Here is a 16,067-nt window from a genome sequence, read left to right as displayed (position 1 = left end):
TTATTAAGGCCAGTGCGACTCCACGGCTCGCTCGGATTGGCCGACGTGTCTCATGATGTCACGTGACTTTACAGGTGCCATGAGATGAAAGGGACACTTCTGAGCACGCTCAGTGGGCCACGTGACGCAGTGTGTACGTTAGAATGAATGGGATGACCCCTTGACATGGTGCCTGCCAGCTGACCTCTGACCTCTGACCTCATGGGGTTCTTTGCAGCAGGTGAAGAAGTCAAGAAAACTTCGCGGTCAAAAAACAGAAACTTGTTTTATTTTCTGCAGAAAAAACATTTGAGTCGCTGAAAGGTTGCAGCAAACGACCTTCAGGAAAAAGTTCAAGGTCGTCGGGTTTCAGTTCTCGAGTTTTTAATGAAAAAAAAAAGAAACGGATGTTCGCTGCAGCTCCGCCTGTGGCTTTAGCCTCGGTCCCGCCTTCTGATTGGTCGACGTGGTGCTGATGATGATGGTGGTGATGATGGTGATGATGATGAAGGTCACTCGGTCCCTTGTCGTTTCAGCTTCATTCCCACTTTTGTTGTTTTGTTGCCAGCAGGTGGCGCTGCAGCCATTGGGTCGTCACACACGCACGCTCGCACACCTCCTTTGGCTCCTCCTCCTCCTCCTCCTCCTGCAGCCCCTCCTCTCCCAACTGAGGGGTCAAAGGTCAGAATGGGATGGTGGTGTGGGGGGGCCGACGTGCAGCGGCAGCAGCTCGGTGATGCGGCGCACAAAGTCGTCCTTCTCCGCGCAGCCGCGGCAGGCCTCGCCCCAGTCCTCCAGAACCTTCTTCAGCTCGCGCACCCTCAGCTTCCTGAGGTCAACCGAGGTCAAGTCCAGCTGCTGCTCTGCGGGGTGGAGGAGGAGAGCAGGAGAGGGGGAGGGGTCAGCAGCTGCTTCTGTCTGACCAGCTCACTACTGACTCACTAGGTGATCCACTGACTCACCAGGAGAGTCATCAAGTGACGCACCAAGTCACTACGCGACTCACCTGGTAACTCGCTGACTCACCAGGTGACTTACCTGGCGACTCACCAGGTGAGTGTGTGCTGTCAGGCTCAGGTTCTTCTGAGGCTATGGAAACAGCTAGCGGATGCACTACAGCTGTGTGTGTGTGTGTGTGTGTGTGTGTGTCTCTCACCATAGCGCAGCTCACAGATCTGGCCGTCCTTCTTCTTGAGCTTTTCACAGATCTTGCTAACGGGGATGTGGTTGCTGAGGGGCCGCGACACCTCGCCCACTATCCTGGTGGCGGCGTCGGCGGTCGCCCCCAGGTAGTAGCACTGCGGGAGGGGGGGGAGAGAGTCAGCTGAGCCACTAGCGCCACCCTGAGGACGGTGGCCCAACCACACTGCTGCTCGTTTTCCAGCTGAAGAAAGTCAGAGTCAATAAAACACACGACTGGGTCCCAAAGGTGGTCAGCACTGATTCACCAGGTGATTTATCAGGTCACCACTGACTCACCAGGTGATTTACCAGGTGACTCACTGACTCACCAGGTGACTCACTGACTCACCAGGTGATTCACCAGGTCACCATTGACTCACCAGGTGACTCACTGACTCACCAGACGGTTGTCTTTGCCCCGGGCGTCCTTGCAGGTCTTCATCAGCGCCTTCTCGATATCGGCGCTGGCAAAGTTGACCTTGTTCTCCTTCAGCTGCTCGTAGAACTTCCCCAGGAAGCTGACGCACACTGCGCACACAGGGAGGTCAGAGGTCAAAGGTGCTGCTTCTCCTCCATCCTCCCTTCTGCCATCACTTTACATCAGAAGCTTTAGTTTGAAAACCTTCATCACAATCTCGTCACATAAACAATTTAAACCTGGATAATTTTGAATGTGAAGCAGTCGCTGCTCTGTCTGCAGCCGCTGCTCTGCCTCCAACTTCAGGAAGCATTCTAGATTGAAAGGTTCTGTTCACTTTGTAAGCGCTGCACTTGTTGCTTGTTTGAATTGTTGAAAGTTATATTGAAATTTTGGAAAGTTTTATTTATTGTAGAATATTTTTGCTTGCTATTTATTTGTTTCATTTAGCAGACAGCTGCTGAGCAGCTTCCTGCACTTTTTAGAACTTCTAGAAACAAAGATGTGAGCGGTTTAAAGCTTATTTAATCATGTGCTTTAAGGTATTTAAACACAGTGAAGTGTTGGCGTGCATATTATCAATAACAGTTTGATGCCAATATCTTTTACTGCAAATGAATATCGCCTCCAAATATCGGTTTTCGGCCTCCTTGACTGCTAAAACTCGGTATCGGCCTCTGCCTCGCGGGCAGACGGCTGGGCTCAGGAGCGAACAGAGAAGAGACTCAACGCCCCAGAATTCACAGCGGGAGTTGACTGCGGTCTGCTGAGACAAAAAATAGAGGTCTGCTGAGACGGACTGACTCAACTCCTTCATTTCCTGTCGCGCAGTCGTTAGCTCGCTGCGGCTAACAGCTAGCTAGCAGCTAGCAGCATACCTTCGCACTCTCCTTCCCGCAGCGCCTCGCCGGAACCGGGAAGCAGAACCAGCGCCAGGGCCACCGACAGCCCGCCGAGACCCATCATGTCGAGCAGAGCCGAGCAGAGCCGAGCCGAGCCGAACCGAACCCTCCAGAACCTTCCGCCGCCTTCAAGTCAACTCCTCCCGGGTGACAGCCCGTCCGCGTTCTCTGCCGATTCGACGCCGGTCCGGCTCACAACCTTCCTGTTTGTACGGCCTTTCCAGAGTGACGTCACACCACACCGTTGCCTCATTGGTCGATGGTGAGCCATTTCCCGACGCCCTCCACGGACCCTCTCCGCTGATTGGGCCACGCGTGGAAGACGCCGGGAGCGACGTCCAGTTGGCGCCACATGATTGGGCCACATGAGCGGATTGACAGCGAGTCACGCGGCAGCCCTGCAGCGGGACTACAGATTGCCGGACAATGAGCCAAGTGTCGCAAAATAGACTCAGAAACACACAGGACCTGAGGTAGCTGGGGTCTGTCGCTTCGCCGTGACGTCACAGCCAAACGTATTAAAAATATAGATTCTGTATACAATAATTAAAATATACAAACATATACATACGTATATATATATATATATATATATATATATATATATATATATATATATATATATATATATATATATACATATATATATATATATACATATATATATATATACATATATATATATATATATATATATATATATATATATATATATATATATATGTATATATATATATATATGTATATATACATAAATAAAGATGTTTAAAACTTTTTTTTTTAATTACGTTGCACAAACCTGCAAACAAGCTGAAACTGTGCATCTTGTGGTGAAAGCAGTGGAACTGGGTCGAAGACGTGTAGGTAGGTAAATAATAATAATAAACATTAGGAAACTACGGCTGGCCCAGGGGCGATGGGGCTGAGCACACACACACACACATTTTGTTGTTGCTTTATTGAGAGAAATTCAATCCACAAGGTGGCAACGCAACACACTTCCTGCTTCCTGTTTCCCTCCACAATAAAAGCTTTGGCAACTGAAAATGAGTTCGTGGAGGTGAGGCAAAAGTCTGATGACTCCGCCCCCTCCAGCTGCGACAGTCTGTGGGGGCGGAGCTTCCTGTGTGGGAGGCAATGCTCCCTCAGGGGGTGGCGCGTGTGGTGGGGGCGGAGCCTCCTAACACCAGCTAGCTGACCCCAGTTAGCAAACTCAGGGGGTGGGGCGTCCTCCTCCTCCTCCTCGCAGACTCATTGAGTCACTGAATCACTGACTCACAAACACTGACCTGACTCACTGAGTCAATGAATAACGAACCCTGACTCAGTGACTCAGTGAGTCAGTAACTCCGTGACTCACAGGCTCCCTCAGGAGGACAGAGCCTCCTGTGTGTGTGTGTGTGTCGGGTGGGGGAGCCTCTCTCCCTCTGGTCCTCAGGGGTCAAAGGTCAGGTGTACATCATCTCGGCCATGTGCGACATCTTCTTGGGGAAGTGCAGGTAAAACTCCATGTAGCCTGACAGGTCATCGATGGTCACGTCAGCCTCCGACGAGCAGGAGCGGGGGGGCGGAGTGGGCGGGGTCAAGGCTGAGGCTCCTCCCACGACTGCTGAAGCTCCACCCACCACCACCTCCTCCTCCTCCCGGCGGCTGCTCCTCCGACGGCGCTGGCGGAGCCCCGTGAAGGCGTAGACCTGAGGGGGAGGACACGACTGGACGTCGCGACCTCTGTCAGGGTCGTGACCTTTGGCGGGTGGGGAAGGAGCGGGGCTGCAGTAGGTGAACCTAGGCGGCTGCAGGAGCGGAGGAGGAGGAGACTTGGAGCGGCGGCGACGCTGACAGCGAGGGGCGGAGCCTCGGGAGCTCCTCCTGCAGGGAGGGGTCAGAGGTCAGGGGTCAGGGGTCAGCAGTCATTCTCTCTCTTTCTCTCAGTACCTTACCTGTGCCAGTGCTCCTTGGCTCCGCCCACTTTAAGCTTGGCTCCGCCGGGGGAAGGGGCCTCACTGGAGAGAGAGAGAGAGAGGGCGGGGTCAGAGTGGGAGGAGTCACATGTGTAGAAGTACAAGCACTGACTAAAACAGACTCGCTGACTCACCAAGTGACTCACTGACTCCAGCAAGTGTTGCTATGCTGCAGCCTGGCAGCGTGAGTCACTGAGTCACTGAGTCAGTAGCCTCTTCTCTACTAACATCAGAGCGTTGTCACCGTGTTTTTTGAATGCGGGATGTCGTGCAATCGATGGGCATTTGGTTCCTTCGCTACGGGCCGAACCCAGCGGGGTGTTGCCCCCGCCGGCGAGCTGCACCCCCTCCGCTTCCACCGCAGCGTGTCTGCTGAAGAGGGCGTGGCTGAAGTGTGATAGCACTGAGGAGTCCGGCGGTGTCCCGTGTTCTGAGTTTGGCTGTAGAATCGTTGCGCTAGCGGCCGCCGAACGACGGCATGGTTCCCGCCAGACTCCAAGCGGCGACGCCTTCGCAGCCGCTTCCCGCCATACAGCCATCGTTTGGCCGTCTGGTCCGCTTTGTGTGCGAGCCGCGAGCGACAAAGCCCGAGGACGCTGAACAACGATCGAGTGCCGATGGAAAACTTTAGCGAGGCGCCACATTCTGACTCAGTGAACGCAGCGCTCAGCGTCACCCCTGCGGCAGGTGAAGAAGGTGGGCGTGTCTCAACTCCATCGCAAGCCGCTCGGCGCCGCACCGCGCTTATTCCCCGGGTCGCTGGCCGGGTTCTTTGACCTGTTACGTCTCGGTGAGCCTGCACCACGTGGAGCAGCGGCTCAGAGTCACTCTCCCTCTGCACACTGGTGGCGCTGAGACACGCCCACCTGTGTGTGCGAGGGGGCGGGGCCTCACCTCTGGCCGTCCACTCGAAGCTTCTTGAAGGCCGACTGCAGCAGAGCTTCGTCCTCGCCGTCCGTCCGTCCAGCCGCCATGGAGAGGGGAGGGGCCACAGAGGAGAAGGGGGGAAGGGGAGGGGCCACCCAGCTGGAGACACACATACACAGCCATCAGGACACACACAAACAAACACACACACGCACGCACAGACACAAACACACAGAGCGACCCTCACCGAGGCTTCAGTCTGGTCACGTGACAGGCGGTCAGCCGGGAACGTCACGTCATGTGACGCGGGTCTCCGCGGTCGCGAGTCTCTTTGAGCGATTTTTGACGCTTTGAAGGTGAAACTAAGATCAAAGTCCAGACTGGCATCAGTGACGTCACCGACGTCAGTCACGGCTCGGCATCCTGGGGAGCGGGGCTAACGCGCTGTTACGTCATCAGTTCAACACGGGGCGAAGAAGATTGTTATTGTTGTTGATGATCGCCGAGTCACGTGACTCGGCGGTCGCGCTAACGCGCTTGCGCACCGTAGCCCTGTTACTACTAGCGCCTAGCCCGCCACTCTCGGAGCTAAGCGAAGCTCGTCCAGTCCGGGTCTCATGGTACTCACGGTGGGTCAGCGGCTCCGGGTCCCGCTGGGCAGAGAATCCCGGGCACGGACGGCGGCTGGCCTAAACCACCAGCCAGGCCAGCCCAGACCAGGCTATGCTAAGGGGGTTAGCTAACAGGCTGGCCGTAGTTAGCCTGGGCTGCTAACCCCCCGAGGGGCTCCGAGTCTCGGCCGCTTTTCTTTTGAAATCTTGTGGAAGCTTCTGGAAGTTCCGCCGAGCGGGAAGCCGCGGGTCACCCGAGCGCTGTCTGGCCGCGGTCGGCGTCGCTTCCCTCGGCTTGTTTGCGGCCCGACAGCCGCAGTGACTCTGCAACAACAACCAGCGCTGTTGCTGCTGGCCTGCTGCCGTACGTAAGGCTGATTGACGTCACTTCGGATTACGTCACCGTCGGGGTGGAACACGGCCGTGAAAAGACAAAGCGGATATGGTGTGTGTGTGTGTGTGTGTGTGTGTGTGTGTGTGTGTGTGTGTGTGTGTGTGTGTGTGTGTGTGTGTGTGTGTGTGTGTGTTGAACAACTGTCGTACAAATGTCGTGGCTTTTTAGTCTTTACATTGTGCAAATAGAAAAATAGACCCAGATTAAATGAACAGAGGGAAAATAAAATAAGAATGTTGACAAGCTTGAGGGCGTGGACTTCTTCTGTTGATCATATTCTTCATTTTTCATTACTTTAAGGGCTTTTGTATCAGAAAGAAACTCATTATAAAAGATATAAAACCAAGGCTTCATTTCCTTGTTCACCAGAAACTCTGCTTTTGTCCATGAGAAGTCTGTCGAGTCCTTTGGAGAGAAGTTTTCCAGTTGAAAACCTTTGGAAGAAGCCTGGTTTGCACATATTATTATTTTTGCTTTGGGTGTTATGAGAAATGTTTAAATATTTAGTTTGTAACATGTGAAGAGGATTTCAAATAGATGTGTGAGATTGAGTTCCTGTAGGAAAGCACAGGCAATGAGATGTTAATGAACACGTTTCTGATGGTTGTAGTTGGGATTCTCATTTCCATGAAATCACAGCGTCCTAGGGTCAGGGTTAGGGTCAGGCTCAGGGTCAGGCAGGGTTAGGGTTAGGGTCAGGGTCAGGCGGGGATAGTTTTGTTCTATATTTAAATGTTTTACGACTACAGCTTGAGTCGTATCTATGTGAGAAGTTATGATGAGAGACCGCCAGTACCTTTGTCCATCCAGTGCTTGCTGTACAATGATTTGCTTTTAATCATAATAACTCTGCAGTAACCTTCCTGTGTGGTTCACTTGAGGAGCATTTGGGCAAACTGTTTGTAATCTCCAACGCTGCTGCCAAATCAAACTACAACTGAAGGAAAAGCGAAGGCAGATTTGCCTTCCGCGTTTCTCATTGGTCGACCGACTCATTTGTCCCACTTCAAGGTAAAAAAACATCATTCAACACGAGTCCTCTTGACCAACGGGACATTTCACGGTTGAAAAATTGTTTACTTCCTCAAATGCACTCCTGGCGCTAACCAGCAGGTGGCGTGCTTTAACAGCCAACGCATTAAAAAAGGAAGGAAAATACACCACGTGGTGGGATGATAACTTAATAGCGCTAAAACAAACATGGGACACTCAATATATACATAAGGAAAAGTAAACACATGGCTCCAACAATATTCCAAACTGGTGTATTGTGTGGGGTGAAATTATGTAACATTTATTTGTTATATTATATTTTACAATATTATAGTTATTTTGTGGGACTCAAACAAAACAAAAGAAACACTAGTGTGTTTTCATCACGAGCTAATCTGTTAGCTAACATGCTAGTCTCCCACCCCTCCCCCAACATCTGCAATAAACACACAGCAACACAAAATTGTGCAACGTCTTGAATATCTATCTGAATACAACCACACGCTGGAACTTCATTTGTCAGCTGTCGAAGAAGAACCAGAACCTAGAACGAGAACGCGGAACCAGAACCTATATCGAGCTATTTTGTTTCCGGCCGGACGAGGTTCGAGGACGGACGGTTTCCGGTGACTTTGCTTTGACTGGCGGTGCAGGTTCAGGAGGTGAGTGAGGCAACGCAGCGCCGCTCAGGCCTCAATCTGACCGAGGGAGCCGCTCTGTGTGGCCGCCTTCCCATCGAGCCGAGCCCGCCGAGCACCGCCGGGGGGGACCAGCAGTAGCAGCCGCAGCCATGATCCGCCGGCCGCTGCGCTCGCTGCTCGGACTCGCAGCTCAGGCGGCTGCGCACCCCGCCACGGTAGGGCTGGAGCTAATGCTAATGCGAATTGTAGCTAAGTTGGTAAACAGGATTTGGAGCGGGTGGAACGGAGTCGCTGTTTGAAGGGTTGGGGGTACGGTGGCCGAAGAGAAAAGCAGAGATTAAAATTAAATCGCGGTTTTGGGGAAATATTAAATAATGGGCGGAAGTTCACATAAAACTGTGTCGGTTATGTCATGTGTTACCCAGCGGTGACCTAGCCGTTAGCTCGCACTGTTAAGAGGAGGAGGGGTGTAGCGTCGTTCGGTAGGAAGTGAAGAGAAGCCCCGCCCACTAACTGAAGTCACTTTCTGCTTCTACACTTTGTTTGCAGCCTGCAGGTGGTGGCGCTGCTGCCTGGGCTCCCAACTTGGCAACCCGTCGCCCACTGCACTGCAGGCCCCAGGTAGGATGGCAGCATGCTAGCCACACGCTACTGACGTCAGGCTAACCACACGCTACTGACGTCAGGCTAACCACATGCTAATGACATGTAAACATCACGCAAAGGATATGCTAATGACTTGTATCAACGCGCTAGTGGCATGCTAACATCATGCCAATGACACGCCAGCGACGTGTTAACCCAAACGACACATTAGCGACAGGCAAGCAACATGTCAGGTTTTACTCTACCTGGTAGTTTCCTGGTAGTTTAACAACACGCTAGCAACAGGCTAACAACACGTCAGGTTTTCAGTCAATGTCACTCAGTCGGTGGGTTGTCTTCATCAAACAGCCGGTGAAAAACCAACTGTCAGTCAAGAGTGTTGGGCCAATCAGTGAGCCAGGGCTCCGCCCCTTGCTTCCTGCTCGGCGGCAGCAGCAGCAGCGGCGGTGGAGCAGCAGCAGCAGCGTGAAGGAGCCGCAGCAGCAGCCGCCGCAGCAGCCGCCACAGCAGGAGGAGGAGGAGGAGGTGGGAGGAGCTCTGACCAAAGTCATGGAGGCGCTGGGCTTCACCGGACCACTCAAGTACAGCAAGTGGGTGAGTGAGTGGAGGGGGCGGGGCTGGAGGAGGGGGTGGGGCCAGGAGGTTAGGGTTAGTCCAGGGGCCTGGTAGCGCCCAGGCTAGCAAGCTCCCAGGCTAGCAGGCTAACAGTGCTGCTCCATTGCAGAAGATCAAGATCGCTGGGCTGCGGATGTACACCTGCTGCGTGGAGAGAATCAACTACGAGGACTTCCTGGACAGTGAGTTCACACACACTTTAAATGCTCTACTGGGTTCCACCAATGTCATTGGACCAGCTGTGTGTTGGTGTGGCCTTCTGCTGGGGGAGGAGTTTCCTGTGTCCACCAGCCAGGGGAGGGTGAGGAGGCTCGTCAAGACCAGCAGTGCAAGGTCACACCAAGGAGAGGTCGTCTGGAACTTCCAGGAGTCCGGCCCGCTGATTGGCCAGGCAGCACAGGAGTCCGGCCCTCTCTCTTCACTCCATCGCAGCACTGGCAGAGAGGACCGACCTGAAACCTCTGCTGGAAACTGGTTGGTGTGTGGAAAACAGCCAGGCTCCATGCTGTCAATGGAGTTGACCAAGGGGGCGGAGCCAGTGGAGTGGCTGCTGTCAGTGCAGTTTGACATTTGGCTTTGTAGTCGTCACACTGTGGATGGATCACTGCCGCTGGGCGGAGTCCCAGGAAGACAGCTGGTGTGGCCTCTGATTGGCTGGTGTGGCCACTTGGTTCCTGGTTTCCAGAGGTCACATGACGGACGCACCTCAGTCTGATTGGCCTGCAGCCACGGGAGACGACTCAGTCTCACTCTGTGCAGCGCCGCTCGTCTTCTCTCTTTGGGACGAAGCAGAGCTGCGTTTCCATCCAGTGGTCAGGTGACCTCTGTGACCTCAGGGAGTCCACGGTGGTCAGGTGACCTCAGGGAGTCCACCAGGAGCTTCTTCAGTGACCTCACATCTTAGGGCGTTTACCCACAGGCGGCCTCGGTAACATCTGGTTACGGTACGGGTCGGTATTGACACATTTCCACGAGCCCCAGCACGGTCCCAGGGGTTAGGATTTTGGTACCTGCCTCCTTGGGGTTCGAAGCGAGCAGAGCTGACACCGTATGGGTGACGTAGCAACGTGCAGGGCACTGATTGGGTAAAAGTTTTGACGAAAGCCAAAGGCAGTCTCTCATGAAAGACCAAAACCGCCATTTTTTAAATGTCCCGCGTGTGGATTTTTACAGTTTCACGTATTAAAAACTGAAAAGATTATGAAACTGTACCATGGGCGAACGTAGAACTAGAGACGTTTCTATTCTCTGTGGCCGAAGAAAAAGCTCATAGAGAGCTGGATGGACGGAGCGACACGCAATGAAAAGCCTTCCTGGTTTCGCAGCCGGTGGCCGTTGCTGGACAGCGAAACAGTGTCCGCAGAAATAAAAAAATAAAAATGCAGAGCGACTACCGTAGCACCAAGGACTACAACAGTCGGAGTGGAACGAACAGAGACAATGTTGGAGGTTTGTTCAGCCTAATTCGGATGCGATGGAACACCGACGCGGTGGCCAACGGGAGTGAGACGGGCTCGACTCGGCCCCCTGGTGGAAAACGAGAGAATAGTCGGCCACGACGATATTTGAAAACATGCTTGAGGACTGTGAGTGTGTTTTGTAACCTCAAGCAACTTTAGTTTGAAGGCTATTTGCAAAGTAGAGCCGTTGAATCGTGTCGATAAACCGCTAGCCACCACCGCTAACTCCGTGCTCTGCTTGTGTTGTGTTCGCTGGCAGCGAAACTTAAGAGGCGGCGATTTTGGCTCGCAAGTTTCATAAGTTTGACTCCCTATAGCGATTTTTAAACGCTGCTATCTTGTTAACACCGGTGGAATAGAGCTGTTGCTGTTTTGTGCTTTGTGTGGACTTAAGTTGTGCGGATATTCTTGTCTAATAATAAACGACTGTGAGACTCAAGGTGATCATTTCAGCGTCTACATGTTCTCTTCTAGGACAGTGTTTTGATACAAGTCAACAGTATGAAACAAAATCCTAAGCCCTATGAAAATGTTTCGCACAAAACAAAACAAAACCACGGTTAATACAAAAAGTGAATCCTATGGTTTCCGGGACACGGGAGGCACAAAAAAACCTTCGGTTCGCCTTGCAACCGTGACTCCGCCGACGCTCAGGTACTAGTTGGGCTTATGGAAATACCTTTCAACCCAGCTGTCCCGTACCGTGGAGGGCTGGCACTAGCCGCACAGGGCTACTGGGTAAATGCCCTTAGCAGCGTCACCCATGTGAGAATCTTCCCTTCTTCTCTGCGCTGCCCCCTGGAGGAACAGCAGAGGTTGTGCCTCCAGTGTGACACTGGCACACTGGAGGCACAGTGCTGGAAGTCCACTGGAGCTCCTCTGGGCTGCCAGGGCAGACTGGACCCTGACCCCTGACCCTGACCCTAGACTCTGCCACTGCTGCGCAGGGTTCACAGCCAATCGCAGCGAGGCACCAAGGCACCAAATACACCAGCGGCTTCCATCAAACTACAGTAACTACGGTAGTTGCAACGGCCGTGTGGGAGTTTGGATGTTTAAAAAAGTTGTGTGTAACAGACTGTCACACTAAGCCAAGCTGGACCTTCTGGCGCTGGTGTCAGAGAGGAGGAGGCTTCTGAAGGTGGAGGATCAGGTGTGGACCAGGTGTCCAACCTGCTCCATGACGTGCTGCTCAAACACAAGAGCTCTGTCAGTGGCAGAGCAGCACAGGAAGTCCTTCTTGGCTGTGGCCATCAAACTGCATCACTCTGTACTGCTGACCCTGGTCTCACTCCTCCTGACCCTGGTCTCACTCCTGACCCTGGTCTCACTCCTGACCCTGGTCTCACTCCTCCTGACCCTGGTCTCACTCCTTCTGACCCTGGTCTCACTCTGCAAGAAGCAGCTAGTGTTTATATTCGCTCACTGCACTCTGTACTTGTATATTATTCACATGTAGTTCCTGCACATCTGGTTTATTGCTGCTGTTTTCATTTTTTAATGACGCAGTCTTTTATATTTCTGTGCTTCAACTGCAGCTGCTGTTGCAACAAAAAGTCATTTCTCCTTGGAATGAATCAAGGAATTCTGATTCTGATTCACTGGCATGACACACACACACACACACACACTCACACTCAGTCCTGCCTGTGTGTGTCTTGCAGAGTGTTCTCTCCCCGACACCCTCAACTCCTGGTTCCTGGTGGTCCAGCTGCATGTGTGGTGAGTCCCCACTACACACACACACACACACACACACAGCCAGAGTGAACTGCAGCGCCCCCTGGTGTCTCTGTGCAGGATGTGCCTGGTGCGGATGCGGCAGGAGGGCCGAGCCGGCAAGTTCATGTGTCGATACATCGTCTACTCCATGTGGGAGGACGTGGAGCAGAGGAGCATGATCCTGGGGGTGAGAGAGAGAGAGAGAGAGAGAGAGAGAGAGAGAGAGAGAGAGAGAGAGAGAGAGAGAGAGAGAGAGAGAGAGAGAGAGAGAGAGAGAGAGAGAGAGAGAGAGAGAGAGAGAGAGAGAGAGAGAGAGAGAGAGAGAGAGAGAGAGAGAGAGAGAGAGAGAGAGAGAGAGAGAGAGAGAGAGAGAGATCCTGGGGGTGAGCGCTGCCGCGTTCAGTGTGTAGGGGCCTTTAGCCTTTAGTAGCTTAGCATCAAAGTTAAAGGGGGGATGGCCATGGATACAGCTAGCTGCGGAAGGAGTTAGCGGTGCTAAATCTGTGTGTGTGTGGCAGGTGGACGCCATCCATCGCAAGGAGGCCATGAAGTTGATGACGGAGATGTTTTACGCCGCCCTGTTTGGCTACGACGAGGTGCCTGTCAAGCTACACTGCTCTCTAGCGCCCCCTACACACATCCACAAAACACTCCTACAGCCCTAGCGGCCACTAGGACAAAGACCCTCGTCTCACCTAGACCTACATTTCCTACATTCATTCTGACCTTTGACCTCTGACAAACCGGCTGTGTGTGTGCAGGGCCTCCTCTCTGATGACTGTGTGTTGGCTGCGGCTCTGTGGAGGAACCTCTTCAACCGCGAGTGCGACGACCCTCAACAGCTGGAGATGCTGGTGGAGTACGTCCGCAAGCAGGTGTGTGTGTGTGTGTGTGTGTGTGTGTGTGTGTGTGTGTGTGTGTGTGTGTGTGTGTGTGTGTGTGTGTGTGTGTGTGTGTGTGTGTGAGAGAGAGTGTGTGAACACATCACTGGATCCACTCAGCAGCGCAGCCTAGTGGTGACCACACGCCGGTGCCGCAGTCGTGAATAATTCCTCAGCTGACGGCTTTACGTGACGTCAGCGCAGTGAGAGGACAACAACACAACACAGTGCAGTGAGCACACTGACAGTGTCGAGTCCCAGGGTGCCTACACACTGAACGCTCTTTTGACGCCGTCTGGCGCACGGTATGGCGTCAGACCGCGCAAGCAGGCGCAGACCTGGTGTCAGCGCCCTGTGGCGACACCTCGGCGCATCCAATAGGAGAGCAGCCGGTTCTGAAAGAAGTGGACCAACGCAGCGCAGGGCACCAGTTGGCGATCGAGCAGCAGTGAGGAAGAACGAAGGGGAAACTTGTCTCGCAGTGTCCCGAGTGTAACGTTTGATATGACACCGAGTTCTGGGACTCAGACCAGCTTAGAAATATGGATCGGGTTGGCGACTCTGCTTGGTTCCAGCGCTCTGACGTTCTCGGTACCTCCGGTGCTCGTACTGGGTGCTACGTGTTTTGCATTCAGGCGGCACCGGAGGCTTGAAGAACTGCGGTGGAACCAAATCTCCTTGTCCTCCCGCTTGCTACTCAGTGCTTCGCGATCCATTTTGCTGAAAACCCGTGCAAAGTAGTTCTGTGTTGTCTGGACTCGAGAGGAGTGTAAAATAAAATCAACGCGATAATGTCCCGACCCGAATATATCTGAGAAAAACAACCACTTTATGTTCATGTATTGTCAGGGTCAGGGTCAAGGTCAGGCACAGTTCGATGTAGAGAAGTTTTAACACATCTTTAACAACTGCTGCCGTGCTCTGCATCTGGCCACTTTGAGCCGGCTGCTCTCCTATTGGCCGCGCCCAGATATCGTCACAGCGCCTTGACGCCCGATTTAAAAAATTGTAAATCGGGCAAGGCGTCAAACGCCACCCTTGCACGACGCTCTGCTCTCTGCGCGGCGTTGCACTCTGACGCCGACGTCGCACATACACAATGAATGGCTGCGCTGACGCATTCAGTGTGAAAACCCACTGCACTGCAGCAGCTGAGATAATAACTGCAGTGCGCCGCCCTGGTGGTGACTGTGTGTGTCTGCATCAGGACGCACACAGGTTACGCAACATAACAATGAGCTAACGCATCAGCAACAGAGCGCTGAGGCTGCATTCTAATGTTTACCAGTGTAAAGGTTCACACACACACACACACACACAGAGGGATTCACTCCCAGGCTGTCTTTACTGCGCTGGGGTCACATGTTGCTCATTTATGGGATGGTTGAGAATTTTAAATTTCAGGTGTGTGTGTGTGTGTGTGTGTGTGTGTGTGTGTGTGTGTGTGTGTGTGTGTGTGTGTGTGTGTGTGTGTGTGTGTGTGTGTGTGTGTGTGCGCGCAGGTGCAGTTCATCGACTCGCTAAATGGTGAAGACCTGCTGCTGACCGGCGAAGTCCGCTGGCGCCCCCTGCTGGAGGAGAACGCACAGAGCATCCTCAAGGTGGCCACGCCCACCTACAATGACGCCGGCCTCTGAGGGGGAGGCGTCCAGGTCACATGACTTTTACAAAAAAAGTGCGTTTGTACTTCAGTGTTGTTGTTTTTTCCTGTCTGTCAGAACAAAGTCAGATTTATTGTGTGGTTTTGTTTGCTTCTCATTTGGAAACTGTTTCTTCTTTTCTTCCTCTTCCTCACACTCACTCACTTTCTGAAGTCCAATAAAGAAAAAATATCTTTTCAAAAACGGCTCTTTGACATTTTGTTGTTGTTTTTAACCCTATTAAAGATTTCAGTCTGCAGGCCAGCGTAGTTTAGTAGACACTGGGAACACTGCAGACACTGCAGTACGAGCAGCTCTCTGTCATCAGCAGGGTTCAATCACTCTCAATGCTTCTTATGAACAGAAGCAGAATTTCAACATAAAGTGTTTGAGTCATTTTACACTTTGATGATTTCCTCCAACACTGAGAAACTGCAAAGTCAAAGAATGAAAGAAGACATTAAAGTCCTGGTGTCCAAACTACTGACTGGTAGTTTGTATATATAAACTGTTACTCTATAACCACTTCATTTCAACTGTACAGTGAATTCAAGTCCCATCCTCAGTGAAAACTACGAACCAATCACACGCAGAGCAGCGACATCAGGGTTGCCCCCCCCAGAAAAAGCTGACAGGACTCATTCTGAAAAATTTTTTTTAATTTATTTTCTCCAAACTAAATGAAAAACTGCAGAAACACACAGGATTGATTTGAACGTAGAAAACCTCAAAAACACAAAACCTTGCAGGAGGCGGAGCTGCAGGAGGCAGAGCTTCAAGTCAACAAGAAAGAAAAAGTTTGTCCTCTGACGGAGCAGAAGTGAAAACAGCTGCAGTTCCTTTTCTCTCCAGCTGTGGCAGCGTGGCCTCTGCAGGGAGCAGCGTTGATTGGCTGGCTGGGGTTCAGCCCACCCGAAGGGGCGGAGCCACCAGAACCACGCCGTCACCCCGCACAAACAGCATGGGGATGTTCCTCTTGGTGGACTGCAGGGGGCGAAGCAGAGCAAACACTGTACAGTGTGACCACATGTGGGCCCCAGGCCATAGCTTGCCCCGCAGCACCTGGCTGTTACCTTGTAGAGCTCCTCGTAGGTCTCCTCGTCGATCTCCACCGTGGTCACCGTTTCCTCCACATCACCCAGGATCATGTTGAGGTGCTGATCATAGGCCTGCAGGACACACACACACACACACA

General features: G+C 52.5%; 4 protein-coding genes across 8 annotated transcripts in view; 1 reads left to right on the top strand and 3 right to left on the bottom strand.

The window, feature by feature from the left end:
• Positions 1-250: 250 nt before the first annotated feature.
• On the bottom strand, positions 251-2,691 carry manf (mesencephalic astrocyte-derived neurotrophic factor). The gene is made up of 4 exons (XM_076050140.1): positions 2,458-2,691; positions 1,562-1,689; positions 1,136-1,277; positions 251-842 (listed from the first exon to the last, which is right to left on the bottom strand). Exons 1-4 carry the CDS (start codon positions 2,543-2,545, stop codon positions 655-657), a joined length of 546 nt encoding a protein of 181 aa, XP_075906255.1. The 5' UTR covers positions 2,546-2,691; the 3' UTR covers positions 251-654.
• A 730-nt stretch (positions 2,692-3,421) lies between these two features.
• Positions 3,422-6,331, bottom strand: oser1 (oxidative stress responsive serine-rich 1). Of its 2 annotated transcripts, none has more exons than XM_076050186.1 (4): positions 5,938-6,331; positions 5,337-5,468; positions 4,422-4,484; positions 3,422-4,350 (listed from the first exon to the last, which is right to left on the bottom strand). In XM_076050186.1, the coding sequence occupies exons 2-4, from the start codon at positions 5,414-5,416 to the stop codon at positions 3,930-3,932; spliced, it is 564 nt and encodes a 187-aa protein (XP_075906301.1). In that variant the 5' UTR covers positions 5,417-5,468; positions 5,938-6,331; the 3' UTR covers positions 3,422-3,929. The 2 variants fall into 2 exon arrangements, with proteins under 2 accessions (XP_075906301.1, XP_075906302.1); XM_076050187.1 differs by lacking the exon at positions 5,938-6,331 and adding an exon at positions 5,557-5,931.
• Positions 6,332-7,913: 1,582 nt separating this feature from the next.
• On the top strand, positions 7,914-15,027 carry uqcc1 (ubiquinol-cytochrome c reductase complex assembly factor 1). 4 transcript variants are annotated; one of them, XM_076050181.1, is made up of 9 exons: positions 7,914-8,163; positions 8,498-8,569; positions 8,864-9,148; positions 9,279-9,351; positions 12,294-12,351; positions 12,430-12,538; positions 12,870-12,947; positions 13,113-13,226; positions 14,735-15,021. In XM_076050181.1, the coding sequence occupies exons 1-9, from the start codon at positions 8,098-8,100 to the stop codon at positions 14,867-14,869; spliced, it is 990 nt and encodes a 329-aa protein (XP_075906296.1). In that variant the 5' UTR covers positions 7,914-8,097; the 3' UTR covers positions 14,870-15,021. The 4 variants fall into 4 exon arrangements, with proteins under 4 accessions (XP_075906296.1, XP_075906297.1, XP_075906298.1 ...); XM_076050182.1 differs by having other exon boundaries at positions 8,903-9,148; positions 14,735-15,018; XM_076050183.1 differs by having other exon boundaries at positions 7,915-8,163; positions 8,987-9,148; positions 14,735-15,015.
• Positions 15,028-15,513: 486 nt separating this feature from the next.
• lsm3 (LSM3 homolog, U6 small nuclear RNA and mRNA degradation associated) overlaps positions 15,514-16,067 on the bottom strand; it is a 1,497-nt gene continuing 943 nt past the window's right edge. Inside the window, exons 3-4 of the mRNA XM_076050169.1 lie at positions 15,946-16,041; positions 15,514-15,856 (exon numbers count right to left, since the gene is read on the bottom strand). Of these exons, the coding sequence (XP_075906284.1) occupies positions 15,776-15,856; positions 15,946-16,041 (177 nt within the window). The 3' untranslated portion in view covers positions 15,514-15,775. The remainder of the gene's footprint in view (positions 15,857-15,945; positions 16,042-16,067) is intronic.

The sequence above is a fragment of the Nelusetta ayraudi genome, unplaced genomic scaffold (genome assembly GCF_046127955.1).
Source record: "Nelusetta ayraudi isolate G7.1 ecotype Tasmania unplaced genomic scaffold, CSIRO-AGI_Nayr_v1 ptg000124l, whole genome shotgun sequence".
Lineage (NCBI taxonomy): Eukaryota > Metazoa > Chordata > Actinopteri > Tetraodontiformes > Monacanthidae > Nelusetta > Nelusetta ayraudi.
This window is presented reverse-complemented; position numbering and strand designations above follow the sequence as displayed.

Excerpts from the sequence above, each read along its gene's own strand:
- manf (XM_076050140.1), bottom strand. The coding sequence starts at position 2,545 with ATGATGGGTCTCGGCGGGCTGTCGGTGGCCCTGGCGCTGGTTCTGCTT. Across the intron at positions 1,690-2,457 it reads GCGGGAAGGAGAGTGCGAAG|TGTGCGTCAGCTTCCTGGGG; the intron begins GTATGCTGCTAG and ends CTGTGTGCGCAG. Across the intron at positions 843-1,135 it reads GATCTGTGAGCTGCGCTATG|AGCAGCAGCTGGACTTGACC; the intron begins GTGAGAGACACA and ends TCCACCCCGCAG.
- oser1 (XM_076050186.1), bottom strand. The coding sequence starts at position 5,416 with ATGGCGGCTGGACGGACGGACGGCGAGGACGAAGCTCTGCTGCAGTCG. Across the intron at positions 4,485-5,336 it reads CTTCGAGTGGACGGCCAGAG|TGAGGCCCCTTCCCCCGGCG; the intron begins GTGAGGCCCCGC and ends CTCTCTCTCCAG. Across the intron at positions 4,351-4,421 it reads GCCAAGGAGCACTGGCACAG|GAGGAGCTCCCGAGGCTCCG; the intron begins GTAAGGTACTGA and ends CCCTCCCTGCAG.
- uqcc1 (XM_076050181.1), top strand. The coding sequence starts at position 8,098 with ATGATCCGCCGGCCGCTGCGCTCGCTGCTCGGACTCGCAGCTCAGGCG. Across the intron at positions 8,164-8,497 it reads CGGCTGCGCACCCCGCCACG|CCTGCAGGTGGTGGCGCTGC; the intron begins GTAGGGCTGGAG and ends CTTTGTTTGCAG. Across the intron at positions 9,352-12,293 it reads CTACGAGGACTTCCTGGACA|AGTGTTCTCTCCCCGACACC; the intron begins GTGAGTTCACAC and ends TGTGTCTTGCAG.